Here is a 19,530-nt window from a genome sequence, read left to right as displayed (position 1 = left end):
AACTGCACTTTAACACCTGGCCTGACCAGGGTTTAAATCATGACTATAATCAGCCATAGCATCATTTTTTTTGTCCGCTTTCTAGGTGTGAGTGGTTTTAGCGTAGTGAGTTCAAAATGGCGCTAGGGGGCTAGCATCATTTTTAGGAAGAGAATGCCTACCTTGTGTTAAGAAACTATTCTTCAACCCTCCTCAGAGTGACGCAAAGAAAACACAAACACCAGGCAAGGCTCCGGAACAGATGAAATGCTTTCATGAGGTACCAAGGTTTATTGGCATGCCAAGGCAGAAGGCAGACGCACATCCCAGTGTAACGTCTTACAAGCTGGCATCTTCTGCCCTGAAGCATATAAGTCAGGCACTTATATATGTTAATAAGTGCTGTCACAGCACAACCCCAAAAGGGGACACAGTCCAAACATGGGCACAAAAGAAATGCTGCATACACACAACTTAAGGTCCATAGTATAAAATATACATAATGCAGTGTGAGCATGAACACGTGAACAGACAACAGGTGGTCCCTAAAGGAAAGGGGCTGGGTTGCTGACTGGCTGAACTAAAAGTGCGAGACCGAGCTAAACTTAACAACGTGGCTTGGAGAGGTTTGTTTGTACAACTGGCATAGGTGTCAGAGAGGTCAGTAGGGAAGTCTTACTGGGATTCAGATAAAGGAGGAGAGAATTGGAACTAAAGTATCATATCTATAGGTACATACATGTGCATATATATTTTTCCCGACAATCTCTCCTTTTTGATAGTAATATCATACTTGATTGCAAAAAAAAATATATATATATACATTGCAGAAGCATAGTAATAACGTATCAATAAAATACATATCTTCGGATGGCATTACACATTTTGTTTAGATGAAACACATATTTTGTCATTTAGGTATACACCTAAGAGGTATTCATTATTTAAACATAGACAAAATGATATGCTAGTATCCAATGCATTCATGTGTTAAGGGTCTATAGTCATTAAATCAAACATTTCTTTATGTGCTTCCGCTACATCTTGTTGTATTCTAAGATATCTGTGGGCTATCTCCTACTCTGTAAGATGTAGGACTTTAACTGCAGAAAAGGAATAGATGTTCTTACTACAGAACTGCTGGAGCATGGCAAAACTTTATAGATATTAAGTCTTTCTGTTACTCAGTTCTAAGCTACTTTCTCTAGTTGTCAGTGAAGCAATGGCACACAGTGTGCTGTCCTCTGCTTCTCTTCTGCAGTCGTTTTGTTCAGGGGCGCTTCATGGACCTGCCCTGCGGTGTCCTCTTGAGTCCTTTTTTCTGCAGGTGTGACCATCACCCTTCTTCGAGATTATGTTGTGTGCTTCATTCAACTGCATCAGTTGGTGTCACCTGACACTTGGTGAGGAGCTCTCAGTGTGGTTCTTAGGAATGGTCTGGTCTGTCTCCCCTTTTTCTGGTAAGCTGTGCTGCTCCACGGGTTGCATGTGCTCATCCGTTGTAGGCACGTCGGTCTTTGTTGTTGATGGTGCGAATCTGCACCTAGTTCCGTGAATCCACTCAGGACGTCCCTGTACCTTCACCGCCGTCCGCGTCACCAGTAGCACAAGGTGTGGTCCAGTCCACCTAGAACTAAGAGAAACATCTTTTATTTTTCTCACCATGACTATGTCTCCAGCTTTAAAAGGATGTGTGGGCTCTGAGGACGGATGGGGCAAGGCTTCCTTCACCTGGAGATGGTGATGCCTCAAGACTGATGACAATTTTATAGCATAATCAGAAATATTTTCATCTGTCCACAGCAGTGCTGCTTGAGATGCTTGTAGAGGCAACCTCAACCCCACAGACATAGGCCGCCCCATCAGTACCTCCTGGGGGGACAAAAGGGTTGTCTTAGATGGAGTTGCCCTTATGGCATGCAGCACTAACAGTAGAGCATCAGGCAATTTCAGGCCTGTTGCATCAGTTGTTTTTGCTAATCTATTTTTATAGTGGAGTTCATCCTCTCCACCTGTCCTGAACTTTGGGGGTGGTAAGGGGCATGCAGTTTCCACTCTATTCCCAAACATTCACACATCTTTTGCACCACTGTAGCCACAAATTCACCCCCTCTGTCGCTATTAATGCCTTGGGGGACCCCAAATCGGGGTATGATATCTTTCATCAAGCATCGCACCACAGTTGCCGCATCATTCTTCCTTGTGGGAAACGCCTCCACCCATTTTGAAAATTGATCCACACACACCAGCAAATATTTGAATCCATTCACTGGGGGCATATAGGCAAAGTCTATTTGGACATTGGTAAACGGCCCCTGTGGTACTGGTAAGTGATCATGTGTAGCAGGGGACAGGCCTTTAGTATGCTGGGCACAGACAAGACATTGGGAGCAGAATTGTGCAGTGAAGGCTGTTATCCCTGGTGCAAACCATTCCTGTCTAATTAGCTCATTCATCCCCCCTTGTGCCATGTGAGTGGGTCCATGAGCAAGCCTTGCAAGGGGAAGGAACATACTACGTGGAGCCACAGGTCTCCCATCCTGGTGGACCCACAATCCCTCATCATTTTGCAAACACCCAGCATCAGTCCACACTCTTTCCTCAGCTAGTGCTGCAGACCATTGTGCTTCCTTTACACCAGCTAGTAACAACTGTCTCTGAATAAGCTGAATTTTAGGAATGCTTTTTGCCATTAGGGGCACCATTTGTATTGGCTGTAACATGCTTTCTCTTGCTGCTGTGTCAGCCTTGGCGTTTCCTCTGGCTATCTTGGTGTTAGCCCCTGTATGTGCCTCGCATTTTATTACTGCTATGCTGTTGGGTAGTAGTATTGCTTTTAACAAATTCTTTACTAAAAGGCCATTTTGGATGGGGCGCCCTGCTGCTGTTATGAAACCACGATACTGCCACAGCTGGCCAAAATCGTGGACAACTCCAAAGGCATAACGTGAGTCAGTATAAATGTTAACACTTTTCCCATCGGCTAGGATGCATGCTCTTGTTACAGCATACAGCTCAGCTTGCTGGGCAGATGTGCCAGGGGGCAGAGTTGCACTTTCAATTATGGTGTCTACTGTTGTTACCGCATACCCTGCTCTGTAATCGGTGTCTGTTAGTCTACTGGAGGAACCATCAGTGTACCACTCATAGTCTGCCTTTTCTAAAGGTGTCTGTTGTAAATCTGGTCTGGGTGTGGTGCATGTTCCTACAACCTCAACACAATCACGGTCAGGGGTCTCATCACAATCACCTATGGCAGGTAATAATGTTGCCAAATTAACAGGGGGCATTTTTTTTATGGTAATATTAGTGTTAGACAACAACGTGACCTCATAACCTGTGTGCCTGGCTTCCCAAAAATGCTGTGTTGCTGCTGATGACAACAACAACTGTACCAAATGTGGCACATAAACAAAATAAGGGTAGTCCATCACAATGGGAGCCGCCCTCTTTACCATCACAGCGGCCGCCGCCACTTCTCTCAAATAGGCTGGATGCTCAGTCACTGCAGAAGGCAAAGTCACAGAGTAATACACCAAACGTCTTTTTCCAGAGCCATGCTGCTGTGTCAGTACACCATTTGCACTGCCATTTTGCTCTGACACATAGCGATGGAAGGGTAGTTTGTAATCAGGGAGCCCCAATGCTGGTGCAGTACACAATGTCCCTTTCAGTTTCTTGAAACATTCTGCAAGTTCATTAGTCCATACAACGTTGTTGGGTGCATCCTGTAGTGTGCATTTCCTCAAGAATGCATCATATGATCTGTACTCAGGGATCCGCTGGCGCAGTAGTTCATCATCCCCAGGAAGGACATCATTCTGCCATTCATGCTTTGAATCATTTTTATCCTGTCAGGTGATATGCAGCGTGTACCTTTGGATACCACATAACCAAGGTAAGTCACTTCTTTTTGGCAGCACTGAAATTTTGACAATGAGGCTTTGTGTCCTCTCTCCTGGAGGTGGTTCAGCAGAGCTACAGTGTCTGTTTCACAAGCCTCAAGTGATGGAGATGCTACAAGGAGATCACCAGGGTACTGCAAGATTACTCTGCTGCCCTCAGGGTGTAGGCTGTTCAGGTCTCTCTTTACTGCCTGTGCATAGACTCTCTGTGAAGCCTTAGGCCAGTCTTGTGAAAGTGCACTGGGTATTGTTTACTGTGAAGGCAAAGAGGTACTCACTCTCTGGATTGACCGTAATACTGAAAAACAGACTTGCAAGACTTAACTGAAACGTACTCTGCTTCTGCAAGTGTAGAAGATAATAAAGTATTGGTGTCAGGCACAACAGGTGCTAAGGGAACCACGATGTAGTTTATCTGACATAAATCTTGTATGAATCTATATTGCCCAGTGTTGCCCTTGGGCAATGGAATTATTGGACTATTACAGGGGCTACGCACATAAGGTAGTTCTGCATTTTCCTTAAGCGTTACTTTGTGGGAAGGGTGTGTTTTTAATTATCCTGCCTCATTTTGGTGTTTGCCCAAACCTCTGAGTTCAGTTGTTCTAGGACCTTGTTTTCTGTGAGCTGTAAAGTCATAATCCTTTCAAGCTTGTCAAAAACTACAGCCCTGTCATTTCTGAGCTTACGTAACATTCAACACCATCCTTCTCCATCTCCCAACACAGTCACAACTCCCAAAGGAAATGTAAAATTCTTAGTTACCATGGGGCCCAAATTTGTAGGGTAGAATCCTGGTGCTACAGCTATAGACGTGTTGTTCTGAAGCTGGCCCTATAGGGAATTTCTCTTCCTGTGGCCCTAGGTCAATGCTCACTGCTGCAGTTTGCGCTCTGTTAATCAATTCTAACCTGCGCTAGGTGCTTGTAAGTAAATCCCATTTCTTGAAAGTATATAGTGTTGCAGAAATTGTGGCAGATGAGGTATACCCCCAGCTAATTGGTGGGGCACATCTATATTGAAATTAAGAAATCAACCATTTTATCTCCTACCTTAGTTGGAAACATTGTATTCTCTTCAGATGTGTCAGATACCTCCATCATAAAGCACCGGGCTCATCGGTTTTCCACTGAATGGGTCATGTCTCTCTCTGCGTCATCCTATGTTCCTACTTGTTTTCTCTGGAAAGAGTTCCTCATGCAGTGCTGTTTCTTCTGTAAGCCTCTTGGCATGGGAAAGAATAACACTGATCCCTACTCTAGTCTCCTTGCTGGTATCCTTGCCCTCCATCTTATCTATACTTTGTCCCTTGATAATGTTATTCAATTATGTAAGTCCTACCTTCCATATCTCCTACAAAGGTACTATTCCTCAAGAAAACAGCAAAAACTCTGCCCTGTCCTTAATAGAATCTGCAATTCTTCCTTTATCCAGTCTTGTTAGTTGCATAGTGATGGTCCCTCAAGGAAGTTACAATCCAGTGAGACACCGGCTCCTTCTTTTAGTTATGTTTTATTGACACTGAAAAATGTATCATAAGGGGGTCAATCGGTTTCATTCTTGGACCTAGACTGGACCTTTGGTGTTTAATTTAGTTTCAAGAGGGCTGAATCAAAACCAGAAAGTTATTGCTACCACTCTGCAAATTCTTCCATTTATTAAATGTATTAAAATTACTAATGATGATATTCTAAAACAGTTTACATGTATTCAGCATCAATTTGACCCTCTTTTTACTAAGCAGAAGGACTTTCCTTTATGTATTAGCTCTTTTTACCTAGTATGTTCTGGTCTGTATATTACTCGAAGTGGGTTCTCCTACCATGGAATAGTTAGAAAATGTAGGAAATTAAGTTATTCTTAACCTACTCTTCAAAATTACAAGCATACATTATATACTTTTTCTTTGGTCTGTAGTACCTATTTAGAACAAGTTGCACTCCAGTGTGGGTTTTTTTTTTTTTTTTTTTTTTACTTTTAGGAAATTGTGCTCATTCAGTGTGTTGAGGGCTAACATGACACTGCACTGTTTGCACGTGTGTGGAAGAGAGCCATCTCAAATGAGGACAAAGCTGCAAGCCTCCCTACACAAAGCATCTGTTGCAAACCATAAGAAATAGAAGCAAAACTGCTGAAAAGAAGTAGCCAGTCCTCCAAACTAGCTCACCCTTTTCATTTTCTTTAATATTATTACAAGTGGTATATACTAAATGTACAAATTGCATTAGTACAATAAAAAATGTACATGTATATATACATATGTATCTCATATTTAAAATATGGTGATGACCTGCAGTCATGCTTTCACAGTCTAATGTAGACCCTCCAGCAGTTTGCCAAGCTACGCGTGTGCATGTGTCCCTTTCAAATCATTTAGATAAAACCAGTTTAATCAGTGTACTGCTACAAATCTGGTGTAAAATAGGACTGCCACATTTGTCATTACTTATTTGCATAACTTTGAGGAAATAATCAAAGCTACCCTTGAGTTTTTTTTTGTGGGTAACAGCAGTGCAAGTCAGGGCTAATTACAGAAGCTTAGCATCTGACACTTGAACCTGCTGTCGTAAATTCACATCCCCTGTCCCAGCACAGTTAACAACTGCTGTTTAGTGTTTTAGTGTTTGTCCTATGTGAGAGTCCCATCAGAGCTCTGCACGGCCAGAAGCATGACTGCTTAACATCCACATTTTCAGTCTATGGAAAGGTAAGATTTAAACTATGCTGTTTTTGTATTTCTGTGCCATGCACTCTCTACCACCAATTAACATTAGTAGGGAAAGGTAACCTTCCAAATAAATGGCTCAAGAAAATTTAGAATGCCAGTATGCACATAGAAATCCTGTGCAAAAAGCAGTCCAGGAGCTGGGGTACTTGAAAAACAGTGCAGCCAGGAGGCCACATTGAAACTAAAGCTCACATTTTAATTTTGTCTCTAAGATACAGAAATATTGGCATTGTTAGAGCTCACAATTATCCTATTTTGTACTTAAGATATTTTAAAGCTGTGAGAAGAATGACACAGAAAAGTAGCAGCACCTTAAAAGTGTGCTTGAAATGCAAAACATTAACTGCTTCTTAATAAGATGTTATAACAGAATACTTATGAAAAAGACTATTTAAAATCATTATATGGACAGAATAATGCAATTCTAATGATGTGCCTTAGCCTTTCTGTTGCCTTACATTGTAGCACACCATGAGAAGAAAGGGGTGCAAAAATGTATGTGAATTAGTTACATAGCTCATATTTACAGTAGTGATATTATTCATAATAAACATCATGAAAATGCAAAAACGATTTTAGTAAAATTAATTTTAAGAATAATTTACATGTGTGTATATTGAGCAAACATTGTGGTAGTTGGCCATATTCAGCCTTGGTCATTACTGAATAATGTTTTAAGGTCTTCAAGCTGTGGCTTCACACTGTAATAAGTGTTTATTCAGAATTTACATTTTAGGTTGATCTCTTTATTGCTGCGAACATGATCCCTTACTGAATCCTAGAAATGTTTATTTTATGCTTTAGAAATAAGTAATTATTTCCCATCCAACCACAAATATATTTGAAAGGTCTTTTTTTTTTTTTTTCTAAATTTACCAAGTGTCCAAGGCCAGTAAATTAAATGCTACTAGTGGGCGGTAGTACTGGTTGTGCCTCCCACAGATGTAGCCTTTCAAAACCTGTCTCAGGCCTGCCACTGCAGCCTGTAGGCGCAGTTTACTGCTACTTTGGCCTAGCATTTAAAACTTTTTGCCAATCCGTAAAAATCCCTTTTTGCTACATATAAGCCTCCCCTAAGGTAGGCGCTAGGTTGGTGGGGCATGTACTTTTAAGTTTATATGTCCTGGTGGTGTCAAGCACAAATTCGTTTTTTTTTTTTTTTTGTTTTTTTTCTTTCTTTCTTTCACTACTGTGAGGTTTACTCCTCTTAAATTGAGTGCTCTTTTACTATTAAAGTTAGTTTTATCATCACTATGTTATAAATGTCACTCCTAAAATGTAGATATTTGTCTGCTGTTACAGTTTTGTGTGCATGCAGCCTGTGTTTAATACCCAGGCTTTGTTACAGCTGCACTCTGCTTTTCCTCTCTCTGTCCACATTACCACGCAAACTACTTTACATTTGTTAGACAGTCTGTGTCCTTCTTACCTTGCTCTATGGGGCTATCTGGTCAAAACATTTCTCGCCTGTCATCTGTTTAAACAACTTTTTAGTCTTTTTCAGCATTCTAGGGCTTACCACCATTACATTTCCTTTAGACTTGCTGCTGCCCATTGTGCCCTTCCCTCTCAATTTTACAATCTGGAAAAAATAAACACAATGGTTGTATCCTGCAAATAAATTGTTAAACAGGGGAAAAAAATTGTTATGCAGTGGTGGATAGACAGAGAGATAGAGAAAACAGGAGCTGTTGACAATTTAGAGGCACAACATAAAACAGTTTTCTTGTCTAATGCAGTGCTGCTCTACTTTACATGGAATTAAAAAAAATTGCAATGAAACATAGTGGCACAGTTACACTTAAACAACACATAATTCAAACACAGCCATTGATCAATGACAGACTATTTGTTTGTGCACATTTCAAAATCATTTCCTGTGTTCCGGCGCCAGACGATCAAATGCTTCCCAAGCTACACTCCAGGAGGGTTTCTAAATAATTAATTTATTTATTTTCTCTCTGGGATTCCCATTAAACAAAAACAAAATTCTCTTCTTTCTGTTCAGGATCTCCTGCGTGGAATTACAATTCGCCGTACGAATTTGCCACTATCATTTAACGCAATGATACGGATAACTTTGTTACTCCTCAGTCACCTATTTAAGAAAAAAATTATCTTCAGTCTGGCCAGGTTCTCCTGCGTGGAATTACAATTCGCCGCACGAATTTGCCACTATCATTTAATGTAATGATACGGATAACTTTGTTACTCCTCAGTCACCTATTTAAGAAAAAAATTATCTTCAGTCTGGCCAGGTTCTCCTGCGTGGAATTACAATTCGCCGCACGAATTTGCCACTATCATTTAATGTAATGATACGGATAACTTAGTTACTCCTCAGTCACCTATTAAATAGCCAGCTATATTTTTATTTATATCAATCCCCAGTTTAACTCTTAGCTAAGCGTTGAAAGGCCACAACAACAGGCATTCAATTAACTTACCCGTGGTGGCATTTCACACATCCCACTTCTGACGCCATTTGTTAAGAAACTATTCTTCAACCCTCCTCAGAGTGACGCAAAGAAAACACAAACACCAGGCAAGGCTCCGGAACAGATGAAATGCTTTCATGAGGTACCAAGGTTTATTGGCATGCCAAGGCAGAAGGCAGACGCACATCCCAGTGTAACGTCTTACAAGCTGGCATCTTCTGCCCTGAAGCATATAAGTCAGGCACTTATATATGTTAATAAGTGCTGTCACAGCACAACCCCAAAAGGGGACACAGTCCAAACATGGGCACAAAAGAAATGCTGCATACACACAACTTAAGGTCCATAGTATAAAATATACATAATGCAGTGTGAGCATGAACACGTGAACAGACAACAGGTGGTCCCTAAAGGAAAGGGGCTGGGTTGCTGACTGGCTGAACTAAAAGTGCGAGACCGAGCTAAACTTAACAACGTGGCTTGGAGAGGTTTGTTTGTACAACTGGCATAGGTGTCAGAGAGGTCAGTAGGGAAGTCTTACTGGGATTCAGATAAAGGAGGAGAGAATTGGAACTAAAGTATCATATCTGTAGGTACATACATGTGCATATATATTTTTCCCGACACCTTGCCTCTCATTGCCGCAATGAGACACAAGGTGAGTTGGCGCTCCCTAAAAATGGTGCTAACTCCGATATTTTGACACTAGACAGGTCTAGCGTCAAAATATAAATATGGAGATAAGTTAGCGCTGCTTTAGCATTAAAAAAGGTTACACTAAGGTGGCGCAAACAGTTAAAAAATATGGGCCTATATGTCACAATTGAGAAAGGTCAAGATTTCATCCATGCAAAACTTCGGAGAGGTCATTCAGATTGTTCTACACATTTCAAAGTCAGTGTGCACCTTGTAATAACTGCACATTGTCTTTGACAGTTATCTTGTACTATCTGTCAAAGAATGTGAGAGAATCAGACAAATGTCTACAAGTGGAACAATAAACCTTGCCTCGATCACAAATTTGACACCTACACCTGTGCAACTTGACAACTTCTGGTCATGAACATCAAACAAGATGAACTTGTAGATGTTTACTCTCCAAAACATTGCAGATGCTTTAGTGAACACTGAATTTCCAATTATTGCAAGTGGAATGATTGTCAATGAGGAGTTGGTGCCTGCAGAGATATATTCAAAAGGGACAGGCCACATTGTTCAAGAACCTAACAGAAAATTGGAGGAAGCTGACCTTTGTGAAGTGCTACATGTTGAGTGGGCTGTTCGAAATGGTTCAATCAAGTCATTGTACTGTCACATGACACAGATATTATTGTGATTTGTTGCAATGTTCATAATTCAAGGATTGTCAGAGTTATGGAACAGGCGAGAAAAGACCCGTAATCCAACTTCATATTTTTGGCCCAGAGATGCCGAGTGTTCTTACCAAGGCACATATTCTTACGGGTGATGACAATATGAGCAAAAATGGAACAAAGCTTGGAGCTTTAACTGCTAAACCTGTGAAGTTTCTAAAAGGATAAGATAATACAGGTACAGATGAAGAATGTGACTTTAAAAGTGTAGGAAAATACCTTGTGCGTGTGTGGAAAACGAGTTCTGACAGTCACACATTTGTTGATCTTCGGAACAGTGAGTTCAAGAGATCAGTTCCAATAAGTGACCTTCCACCGACGTCGTATGCTCTTAAATGTTCAACATTTTGCAAACGAACCACAAGGGATTGCCAAAACAAATAAAGTGAACTATGAAAATGAGTCTAAAACTGGAGTGATAAAACATCAGATACATTTTTCTCTTTCTGAGAAGCACTAATTTCATCTTTCATCATTTCATCTTTTATTTCTGGATAATAATAAATACTCCCTAGAAGAAAGGCCAATATCTTTGTCCATAAGAAGGTGTCTTTATTCTTGGCTAAACCCACATAATTGTTTGGCCATTCCTAATAGGGCAATTCTGAATTCTTCTCATGCACAGATCAGTGCAGCCATCCACTCTGACTGTAAGCACCTTTAAGCTCCAGACTTATGTGTTTTATATTAAATCAGATTCTGCATCATTTGTATGTTGGTTTTCTCCCACTCCTTCCCCTGGGGATATGGTGTAACAGTTTATCATTGCCAACCTCTTCTTTTTCATCTTACTTTTTAGAACAAATTTGCTGCGTTTATGGCTCCCACTAGTGGGAGCTGTGGTCGTTCACTCTTTTATTATTCTTAGAATTGTATTTTTGTGATTTAATGTTTGCTTGAGTATTATTTGTTTCGGTATGTAAGAAAAACAGGATCATTGGTCCAGATCCTTAATAGGTGTCACAGCAGACTCATGTTGTGCCCAGTATGTACCTCGTGCCAGTGTTTGGGTGGGACTAGACATTTTTCCTTTATCTACAGATTTTGATACAGAGCAATGGAAAGAAAGAAACAAAGTGAAACAAGAAAGATGATGAGAAATATGGGAACATAGTGACATGGGGAACAAAGCACAGATCGGCAAAATTTGTAGAGTGAGATAAAGAGACAGGAACTCTTGTGTAGTGACAGAAAGAGGTACAAGGTGGAATCGAGACTTGGCAGTCCTTTGGCAACCCTAACTTTCAAAAATGCTGGTAGCATGCTTCCAATAAAACTTTGAACCTTTTTCCTAATCTGAAACTGGTATAAATAACAAGGTTGTTCCCTACAAACTGAGTCCAAGTGTCACTGTATAGACCAAAACCTATTTAAAGTATGCTGTGGTGTCAGAGATTCTACAGACCTCCCACAGAGTTTCCCATCATCATTCTCTTCAAGTGTTTGCTAAAATACATTGTCCAGCCGTCCCACCCCTCTCATGCTCCCTCTTATTTAATGTTCCATTTTATTTAAACAAAAAAGTCTTGCCAACTATTTATTCTTTCCACCTTCCTCAACCTTGCCTTAATCCAAACTTCCCCTTATCCTTCTTATGTATTTAGAAATATACAGGATGTCCTGCTGTGTGCGCCTACCTCCTCTGGCACTTACATATCCTTGCCTTTAACAAATATGTAATAACAAGACATTAACATTGAAGAGATCTGCTGCTTCCCTACAAATTTGCATAGAGCTATAGGAAGTAGTAGAGGCCGGAGAGATGACATCACACTGTGACGATGATTTATCATTGGTTTTCTCAGGTCTGTGGTACGGGTATAAAACACTCATCACTGCACTCGAGTAAAGTGAAATCTGGAAACTTCAGCCTTAGAGAATAAGGTTTACTTTTCTGACTTCACTTGGTTCAATGAGGAGACATGGAAAGCTTCGGCCCACCACCCCCTAACTGTTTCCACCTCTGAAAGATTCCATGGATCTGGAAATCATGAAAAGAAACAGCAATCTCTGTGAACACCGGTCACAGGTGGTGGAGTGTGTAGCAGTAGAGTTTGAAGCCAGAGCAAATGGGTGGGCCAATGCTTCGTATTGGCAGATTGGGCAGTGGGGACATGGCACAGTGCAGAGGAAAAACCATAGCAATGGTGAGGCAGTACTCACATCAGGATCGAGCTGGGTGAGAAAATCTGCGAACAAGGAAGTGGGTTCAGACCATGGCACAGGAGATGTCTGGTAGGCAGTGCAAGCCCCCATTCAGCAGCACCTTATGACAGCGACAACCATTTTTCATCCCCCCTCTTTTCTTGTGCTATCTCCAGGAGCTTCTCACTTTAAAAAGCTGCAGAAGTTAAAAAAAATACAGATATTGCAAGTCCACAAACTGTGCAACTTCGCGCCCTCTAACAGTCGGCTTAACACTCCACCTTTGTCGACTTCCCTCAGTTCTATGAATAGCAGTGAGATATGGGGGTGGACAATGGGTGGGGCATTTGGGGAGGAGAGGCACGGAAACCACGACACCATTTTCTGTGTGTAAAAGGCCGCTTTATTGGAATAGGTGCACTTCCAACATATTACTTTGGCCTTACAAAACTAAAGCCTCACTAGACATCAAGTCCACCTAACCACGCAATCCTCCCCTCTTTTTCCCCCCAACCTCACCCCTCCCTGTTAGGTTCTCCTGCCACCCCTCTCAGCTCCTGTTTAGCTACTTCTCAATCCTACTCATATGTTCTCCTCCTGAACACTGTCAATCTTTCTTCCTGCCCATTGCGACCTACTGCTTTACCCCCCCTGCTATCCAAAATTGCCCTGCCATCCTGCCTGTCCGCGTGAGTTTAGCTGGCTGCAAGCTCTCCTCGCCGCCAATCGCACCTGTTCCCAGCGACGCCAATCTATAACACAATGACCCCCAATTGTGCACCTGGTCAGAATCTAACGACCTCTGAACATGCAAAAAAACAAAAAAGCCCAAAGAAGGAGCACAAAGAAAAGAGAACTAAAGAAAAGGGGTGGGAGGGAGGGACATTTTTCAACACCAAAAACGAGCTGGCCACCATGTCACCTAATGACAAAATGGTGGCCGGCTATAAAATGGCACCCCCTCCCCAGAGCCCCAAAAAAACACCCAAAAACAGCCCACGGGCGCCGCGGGCCGTACCCCCTACCCAAAGACCCCGGGGGGGAGCCCTCATTCTTCGGCAGGTCCCCCCCGGGACCCCATTGGGGAGGAGAGGCATAGAAACCAAGACACCGTTTTCTGTGTGTAAAAGGCCGCTTTATTGGAACAGGTGCACTTACAACATATTACCTTGGCCTTTGCCTTACAAAACTAAAGCCTCACTAGACATCAAGTCCACCTAACCACGCAATCCTCCCCCCTCCCCTACCCCAACCTCCACCCTCCCTGTCAGGCTCTACTGCCACGCCTCTCAGCTCCTGTTTAGCTACTTCTCAATCCTACTCATTTGTTCTCCCCCTGAACACTGTCAATCTCCCTTCCTGCCCGTCACGACCTGCTGCTGTACTCCCCTGCTATCCAAAATTGCCCTGCCATCCTGCCCATCCGCATGAGTTTCGCTGGCTGCAAGCTCTCCTCGCTGCCACCATAAAAAGCCCGCCAGACTTTGTCTGCCCCCCCCAGCTCGTTACGGCTCTTGCAACAATGCTCGCAAAGAGTCCTTCAACTGTAGGAGGTACAGCTCCATCCTGATAAAAGACAAATGCACCCCGTTGTGTCTAAAAAATTCTGTGTCTTCAAAACGCAAATCTTTATGCTCCAAGAACCTAATTTTCTTTTCCAAACAAAAGCTCCTCATTTCTTTATTAACTTTTCACCTCGCCCTCTCCACTGCCCCTGGCTCTCGCGCTCCTCTCCACACCCGACGTGGAACAAAACCCGTAAATACCACATGAGAGCCACACGATCATCGCCAAATCCCGCTTCATGGCCTTCAACAGGTCCAAACCTGTCTTCACTACCATATCGTTCTCCCCCAAGTGGAGGCACAAAACATCCGGGCAGGGGCCCCGCCCCCAGGCCCCTTGCAAACGCTGTAAAAGGACCTCCCAAAGAATACCCCCTTTCCCAAACCAGCGAACTTGATACCGGCGCAAATCCAACCCCAAATTCTCACCCAAAGATGTCCGCCGGGCTTGCCGTTGAGCCCATTTGACGAAAGAGTGGCCACCTACCCAAATGAGCTCGAACTCTTCTTCAAATCAAATCAAATCAAATCAAATCATTAACATTTATAAAGCGCGCTACTCACCCGTGCGGGTCTCAAGGCGCTAGGGGGGAAAGGGGGGGTTATCGCTGCTCGAACAGCCAAGTCTTGAGGAGTCTCCGGAAAGCGGAGTGGTCCTGGGTGGTCCTGAGGCTGGTGGGGAGGGAGTTCCAGGTCTTGGCCGCCAGGAAGGAGAAAGATCTCCCACCTGCCGTGGAGCGGCGGGTGCGAGGGACGGCAGCAAGTGCGAGGCCAGCGGAGAGGAGGGGGCGGGTGGGGATGTAGAAGCTGAGGCGTCTGTTGAGGTATTCCGGTCCCTTGTTGTGGAGGGCTTTGTGTGCGTGGGTGAGAAGACGGAAGGTGATCCTTTTGCTGACTGGGAGCCAATGCAGGTGTCTCAGGTGTGCGGAGATGTGGCTGTTGCGGGGTACGTCGAGGATGAGGCGGGCCGAGGCGTTTTGGATGCGTTGCAGGCGGTTTTGGAGTTTGGCGGTGGTCCCGGCGTAGAGGGTGTTGCCGTAGTCCAGGCGACTCGTGACAAGGGCGTGGGTCACGGTTTTTCTGGTGTCGGCGGGGATCCAGCGGAAGATCTTGCGGAGCATGCGGAGAGTGAGGAAGCAGGCGGAGGACACGGCGTTGACTTGCTTGGTCATGGTGAGAAGAGGGTCCAAGATGAAGCCGAGGTTGCGGGCGTGGTCTGCGGGGGTCGGTGCGGTGCCGAGGGCCGTGGGCCACCAGGAGTCGTCCCAGGCGGACGGGGTGTTGCCGAGGATGAGGACTTCCGTTTTTTCAGAGTTCAGCTTTAGGCGGCTGAGCCTCATCCAATCTGCGACGTCCTTCATACCCTCTTGTAGGTTGGTCTTGGCGCTGGCGGGGTCCTTGGTGAGGGAGAGTACAAGTTGGGTGTCGTCGGCGTAGGAGGTGATGATGATGTCGTGCTTGCGTACGATGTCGGCGAGGGGGCTCATGTAGACATTGAAGAGTGTCGGGCTGAGCGATGAGCCTTGAGGTACGCCGCAGATGATCTTGGTGGGTTCTGAGCGAAACGGAGGGAGGTAAACTCTTTGGGAGCGGTTAGCGAGGAAGGAGGCGATCCAGTCCAGGGCCTGGCCTTGGATCCCGGTGGAGCGTAGGCGGGTGATTAGGGTGCGGTGACAGACGGTGTCAAAGGCAGCCGAGAGGTCGAGGAGAATGAGGGCGACTGTTTCACCGTTGTCCATCAGGGTTCTGATGTCGTCTGTGACTGAGATGAGGGCGGTTTCCGTGCTGTGGTTGGTTCGGAATCCGGTTTGTGAAGGGTCGAGCAGGTTGTTGTCTTCCAGGAAGGTGGTCAGCTGTTTGTTGACGGTCTTTTCTATTACCTTGGCTGGGAAAGGTAGAAGAGAGATGGGGCGGAAGTTTTTCATGTCGCTTGGGTCAGCCGTAGGTTTCTTTAGTAGGGCGTTGACTTCAGCGTGCTTCCAGCATTCGGGGAAGGTAGCAGAAGAAAAAGAAGAGTTGATGACGGTCTGGAGGTGCGGGGCGATGATGTCGTCGGCTTTGTTAAAGATGAAGTGCGGGCAGGGGTCCGAAGGGGCGCCGGAGTGGATAGAGTTCATGATGGATTTGGTTTCTTCCGTGTTGATGTGGGTCCAGTTGTTGAGGGTGATGTCCGGGGAAGCGGGTTCAGTGGTGTATGGTTGGGTCTGGTGTCCGAAGCTGTCGTGGAGGTCGCTGATCTTGCGATGGAAGAAAGTGGCGAGGGATTCGCACAAATCCTGTGAGGGCGTGACGGCGTTGGCGCTGGCGCTGGGGTTGGAGAACTCTTTGACGATGCTGAAGAGTTCTCTGCTGTTGTGGCTGTTTTTGTCTAGTCTGTCGGTGAAAAAGTTCCTTTTGGCAGTGCGGATCAGGTGGTGGTGTTCGCGTGTAGCGTTCTTGAGGGCGGTCATGTTGTCCGCGGTGTGGTCCTTGCGCCAGGCCTTCTCAAGGGCACGACAAGTTTTCTTTGATTCTTTGAGGGTGTCAGAGAACCAGAGAGGTTTTTTGGTGTTGGTCTGTCGATGCGTGCGTTTGAGGGGAGCAAGGTTGTCAGCGCAGTTGGAGATCCAGTTTGTGAGGTTGAGAGCTGCATCGTTGGGGTCGGTGGTGAGGGTGGGTTGGTTGGCGGCGAGAGCGGAGAAGAGTTGCTCTTCAGGGATCTTGTTCCACTGTCGACGAGGGGTGGGTTGAGTGCGGAGGAGGGAGGTCTCGCGTCGGAATGTGAAGTGGACGCAGCTGTGGTCGGTCCAGTGTAGGGCAGAGGTGTGGCTGAAGAAGACGTGTTTGCTGGCGGAGAAGATAGGGTCGAGCGTGTGTCCGGCGATGTGGGTGGCGGTGTTCACCAGTTGTTTGAGGCCGAGGTTGGCGAGGTTGTCGAGCAGGGTGGTGGTGTTGGGGTCGTTGTTTTGTTCCAGATGGAAGTTGAGGTCGCCTAGGAGGATGTAGTCCGGTGAGGCGAGGGCGTGCGGGGAGATGAAGTCGGCGATGGCGTCGCTGAAAGAGGCGCGAGGTCCGGGAGGACGGTAGACGAGGGATCCTCTGAGGGTGGTCCTTGGGTCGGTGCGAATCTGAAAATGCAGGTGTTCAGCGGCGAGGGGGGGTCTTCGGTGGAGGTGGTGACGCTGATGGAGTCTTTGAAGATGATGGCGACACCTCCTCCTACTTGGTTGGTGCGGTCTTTTCTGGAGATCTTGTAGCCTTCGGGGATGGCGGGTAGCGATGTCTGGAGCAGAGGAGGCGTTCATCCATGTCTCCGTGATGAAGGCGACGTCCGGGGCTGTGGAGTCCAGGAGGTCCCAAAGTTCAACGGCGTGCTTGTGGACGGAACGAGCGTTGATCAGGATGCACTTGAGGTGGTTGATGGCGCGTGGGCTTGTGGTCGTGGTAGTTGCGTGGTGGAAGATGCGTTTGCAGGAGTTGCAGGCGAAGGGTCCATGGGTGCGTTTGGGGTGAGCTAGGAAGCAAGTTTTGGAGCGCCCTGGGTTGAGGGTGTGGAGGGTGGTGGGGTCGTAGCGGATCAGCGGGGCTTGGGGGAGCTGGGGACCAGGGGTCGTGGCGCTGGGCGCGGGCCAGGCGCGGACGGGCGCAGACGGGCTTGCCTCTGGCGCGCCTCCGGCGCGCCAGAGGCGTGCCCGCTGCGCAGTCGCGCAGCGGCCGCCATAAGAGGTAGGAGGGGGGGGGTCAGCTGGGGGCGAATGGGAGCTGGGGGGCGGGGGCGTGCAGGAGGTCGCGGCGGGAAAGCGCGAGGGAGGGGGGGGGACAGGTAGAGTGAGAGGAGCTGGGGGAGGGGGTTTAGGGTGGAGGAGGGTGAGTGTTAGGAGGTTTGGAGATTAGGGAGAGAGATAGGAGTAGGGTTGTGAAGATAGGGGAGGGGGGGTTGTAGAGGTGGGTGAGGGAGAGAGGTAGAGTGAGAGGATAGGGAGATAGGTAGTAGAGGGGGTGGCGAGAGGGGGGAGAGATAGAGAAATAGATAGAGAAAATAGATAGAGAAGTCGATAGATAGGGAAATAGATAGATAGACAGATAGGTAGGTAGGAGGAGGTGGAGAGTGGGGGAGTTAGATAGTGAGATAGGGAGCTAGAGAGATAGGAAGATAGGAGGAGTGAGGGAGGTAGATAGCGAACAGGTTAGCTAGGGGTGAGAGAGGGGGAGGCGAGTGAGGGAGGGGGATGAGGAAGGAGCAGGAGGGCAGGCTCGGGGGAAGAAGACGGAGGAGGTAGAAGAGCCGAAGACAGAAGACAGAAAAACAGAAGACAGAAGAACAGAAGACCGGAAGAGCAGAAGACAGAAGACCAGAAGAACAGAAGAACAGAAGATCGGAAGAGCAGAAGAACAGAGAAGAACAGAGAAGAACCGAGAAGAAGAACACAGAAGCACCGAGAAGAACAGAGAAGAAGAACACAGAAGACCGGAAGAACACAGAAGAACAGAAGGGAAGAACAGAAGAACAGAAGAGAAGAACAGAAGAACACAGAAGAAGATTGCAGAGGGGGAGCGAGGAGGAAGAGACAGAGAGGAGGAAAAGAAGCAGGAGCAGGAGAGAAGGTGAGTGGCGCGGGGCAGGGCGAGGGGCTGGGAGGAGGGGGGGTACTTACAGTTAGGTGGGTCTCAGGAACACAGGAACTCGGGAACTTGGAGGAGCTGCAGCGGCAGGGGGAGCGACCTACCCTTGGGTCAAGGGTCGCTACCACTGTCGCGCAGCGGCCGCCATAAGAGGTAGGAGGGGGGGGAGGGGTCAGCTGGGGGCGAATGGGAGCTGGGGGGCGGGGGCGTGCAGGAGGTCGCGGCGGGAAAGCGTGAGGGAGGGGGGGGACAGGTAGAGTGAGAGGAGCTGGGGGAGGGGGTTTAGGGTGGAGGAGGGTGAGTGTTAGGAGGTTTGGAGATTAGGGAGAGAGATAGGAGTAGGGTTGTGAAGATAGGGGAGGGGGGGTTGTAGAGGTGGGTGAGGGAGAGAGGTAGAGTGAGAGGATAGGGAGATAGGTAGTAGAGGGGGTGGCGGGAGGGGGGAGAGATAGAGAAATAGATAGAGAAAATAGATAGAGAAGTCGATAGATAGGGAAATAGATAGATAGACAGATAGGTAGGTAGGAGGAGGTGGAGAGTGGGGGAGTTAGATAGTGAGATAGGGAGCTAGAGAGATAGGAAGATAGGAGGAGTGAGGGAGGTAGATAGCGAACGGGTTAGCTAGGGGTGAGAGAGGGGGAGGCGAGTGAGGGAGGGGGATGAGGAAGGAGCAGGAGGGCAGGCTCGGGGGAAGAAGACGGAGGAGGTAGAAGAGCCGAAGACAGAAGACAGAAGAACAGAAGACAGAAGAACAGAAGAGCAGAAGACAGAAGAACAGAAGATCGGAAGAGCAGA

At 46.3% G+C, this 19,530-nt stretch overlaps 1 protein-coding gene across 1 annotated transcript; it reads right to left on the bottom strand.

The window, feature by feature from the left end:
* Window positions 1-231: 231 nt before the first annotated feature.
* On the bottom strand, window positions 232-9,633 carry LOC138304071 (protein NYNRIN-like). The gene is made up of 2 exons (XM_069243785.1): window positions 9,060-9,633; window positions 232-8,194 (listed from the first exon to the last, which is right to left on the bottom strand). The coding sequence occupies exon 2, from the start codon at window positions 3,435-3,437 to the stop codon at window positions 1,956-1,958; it is 1,482 nt and encodes a 493-aa protein (XP_069099886.1). The 5' UTR covers window positions 3,438-8,194; window positions 9,060-9,633; the 3' UTR covers window positions 232-1,955.
* Between the last annotated feature and the right edge of the window lie 9,897 nt (window positions 9,634-19,530).

The sequence above is a fragment of the Pleurodeles waltl genome, chromosome 7, assembly GCF_031143425.1.
Source record: "Pleurodeles waltl isolate 20211129_DDA chromosome 7, aPleWal1.hap1.20221129, whole genome shotgun sequence".
NCBI lineage: Eukaryota > Metazoa > Chordata > Amphibia > Caudata > Salamandridae > Pleurodeles > Pleurodeles waltl.
Note: the sequence above shows the minus strand (reverse complement) of the source record. Positions and strands in the feature narration are given on the sequence as shown.

Coding starts and splice junctions, on each gene's coding strand:
- LOC138304071 (XM_069243785.1), bottom strand. CDS start 3,437: ATGGTAAAGAGGGCGGCTCCCATTGTGATGGACTACCCTTATTTTGTT.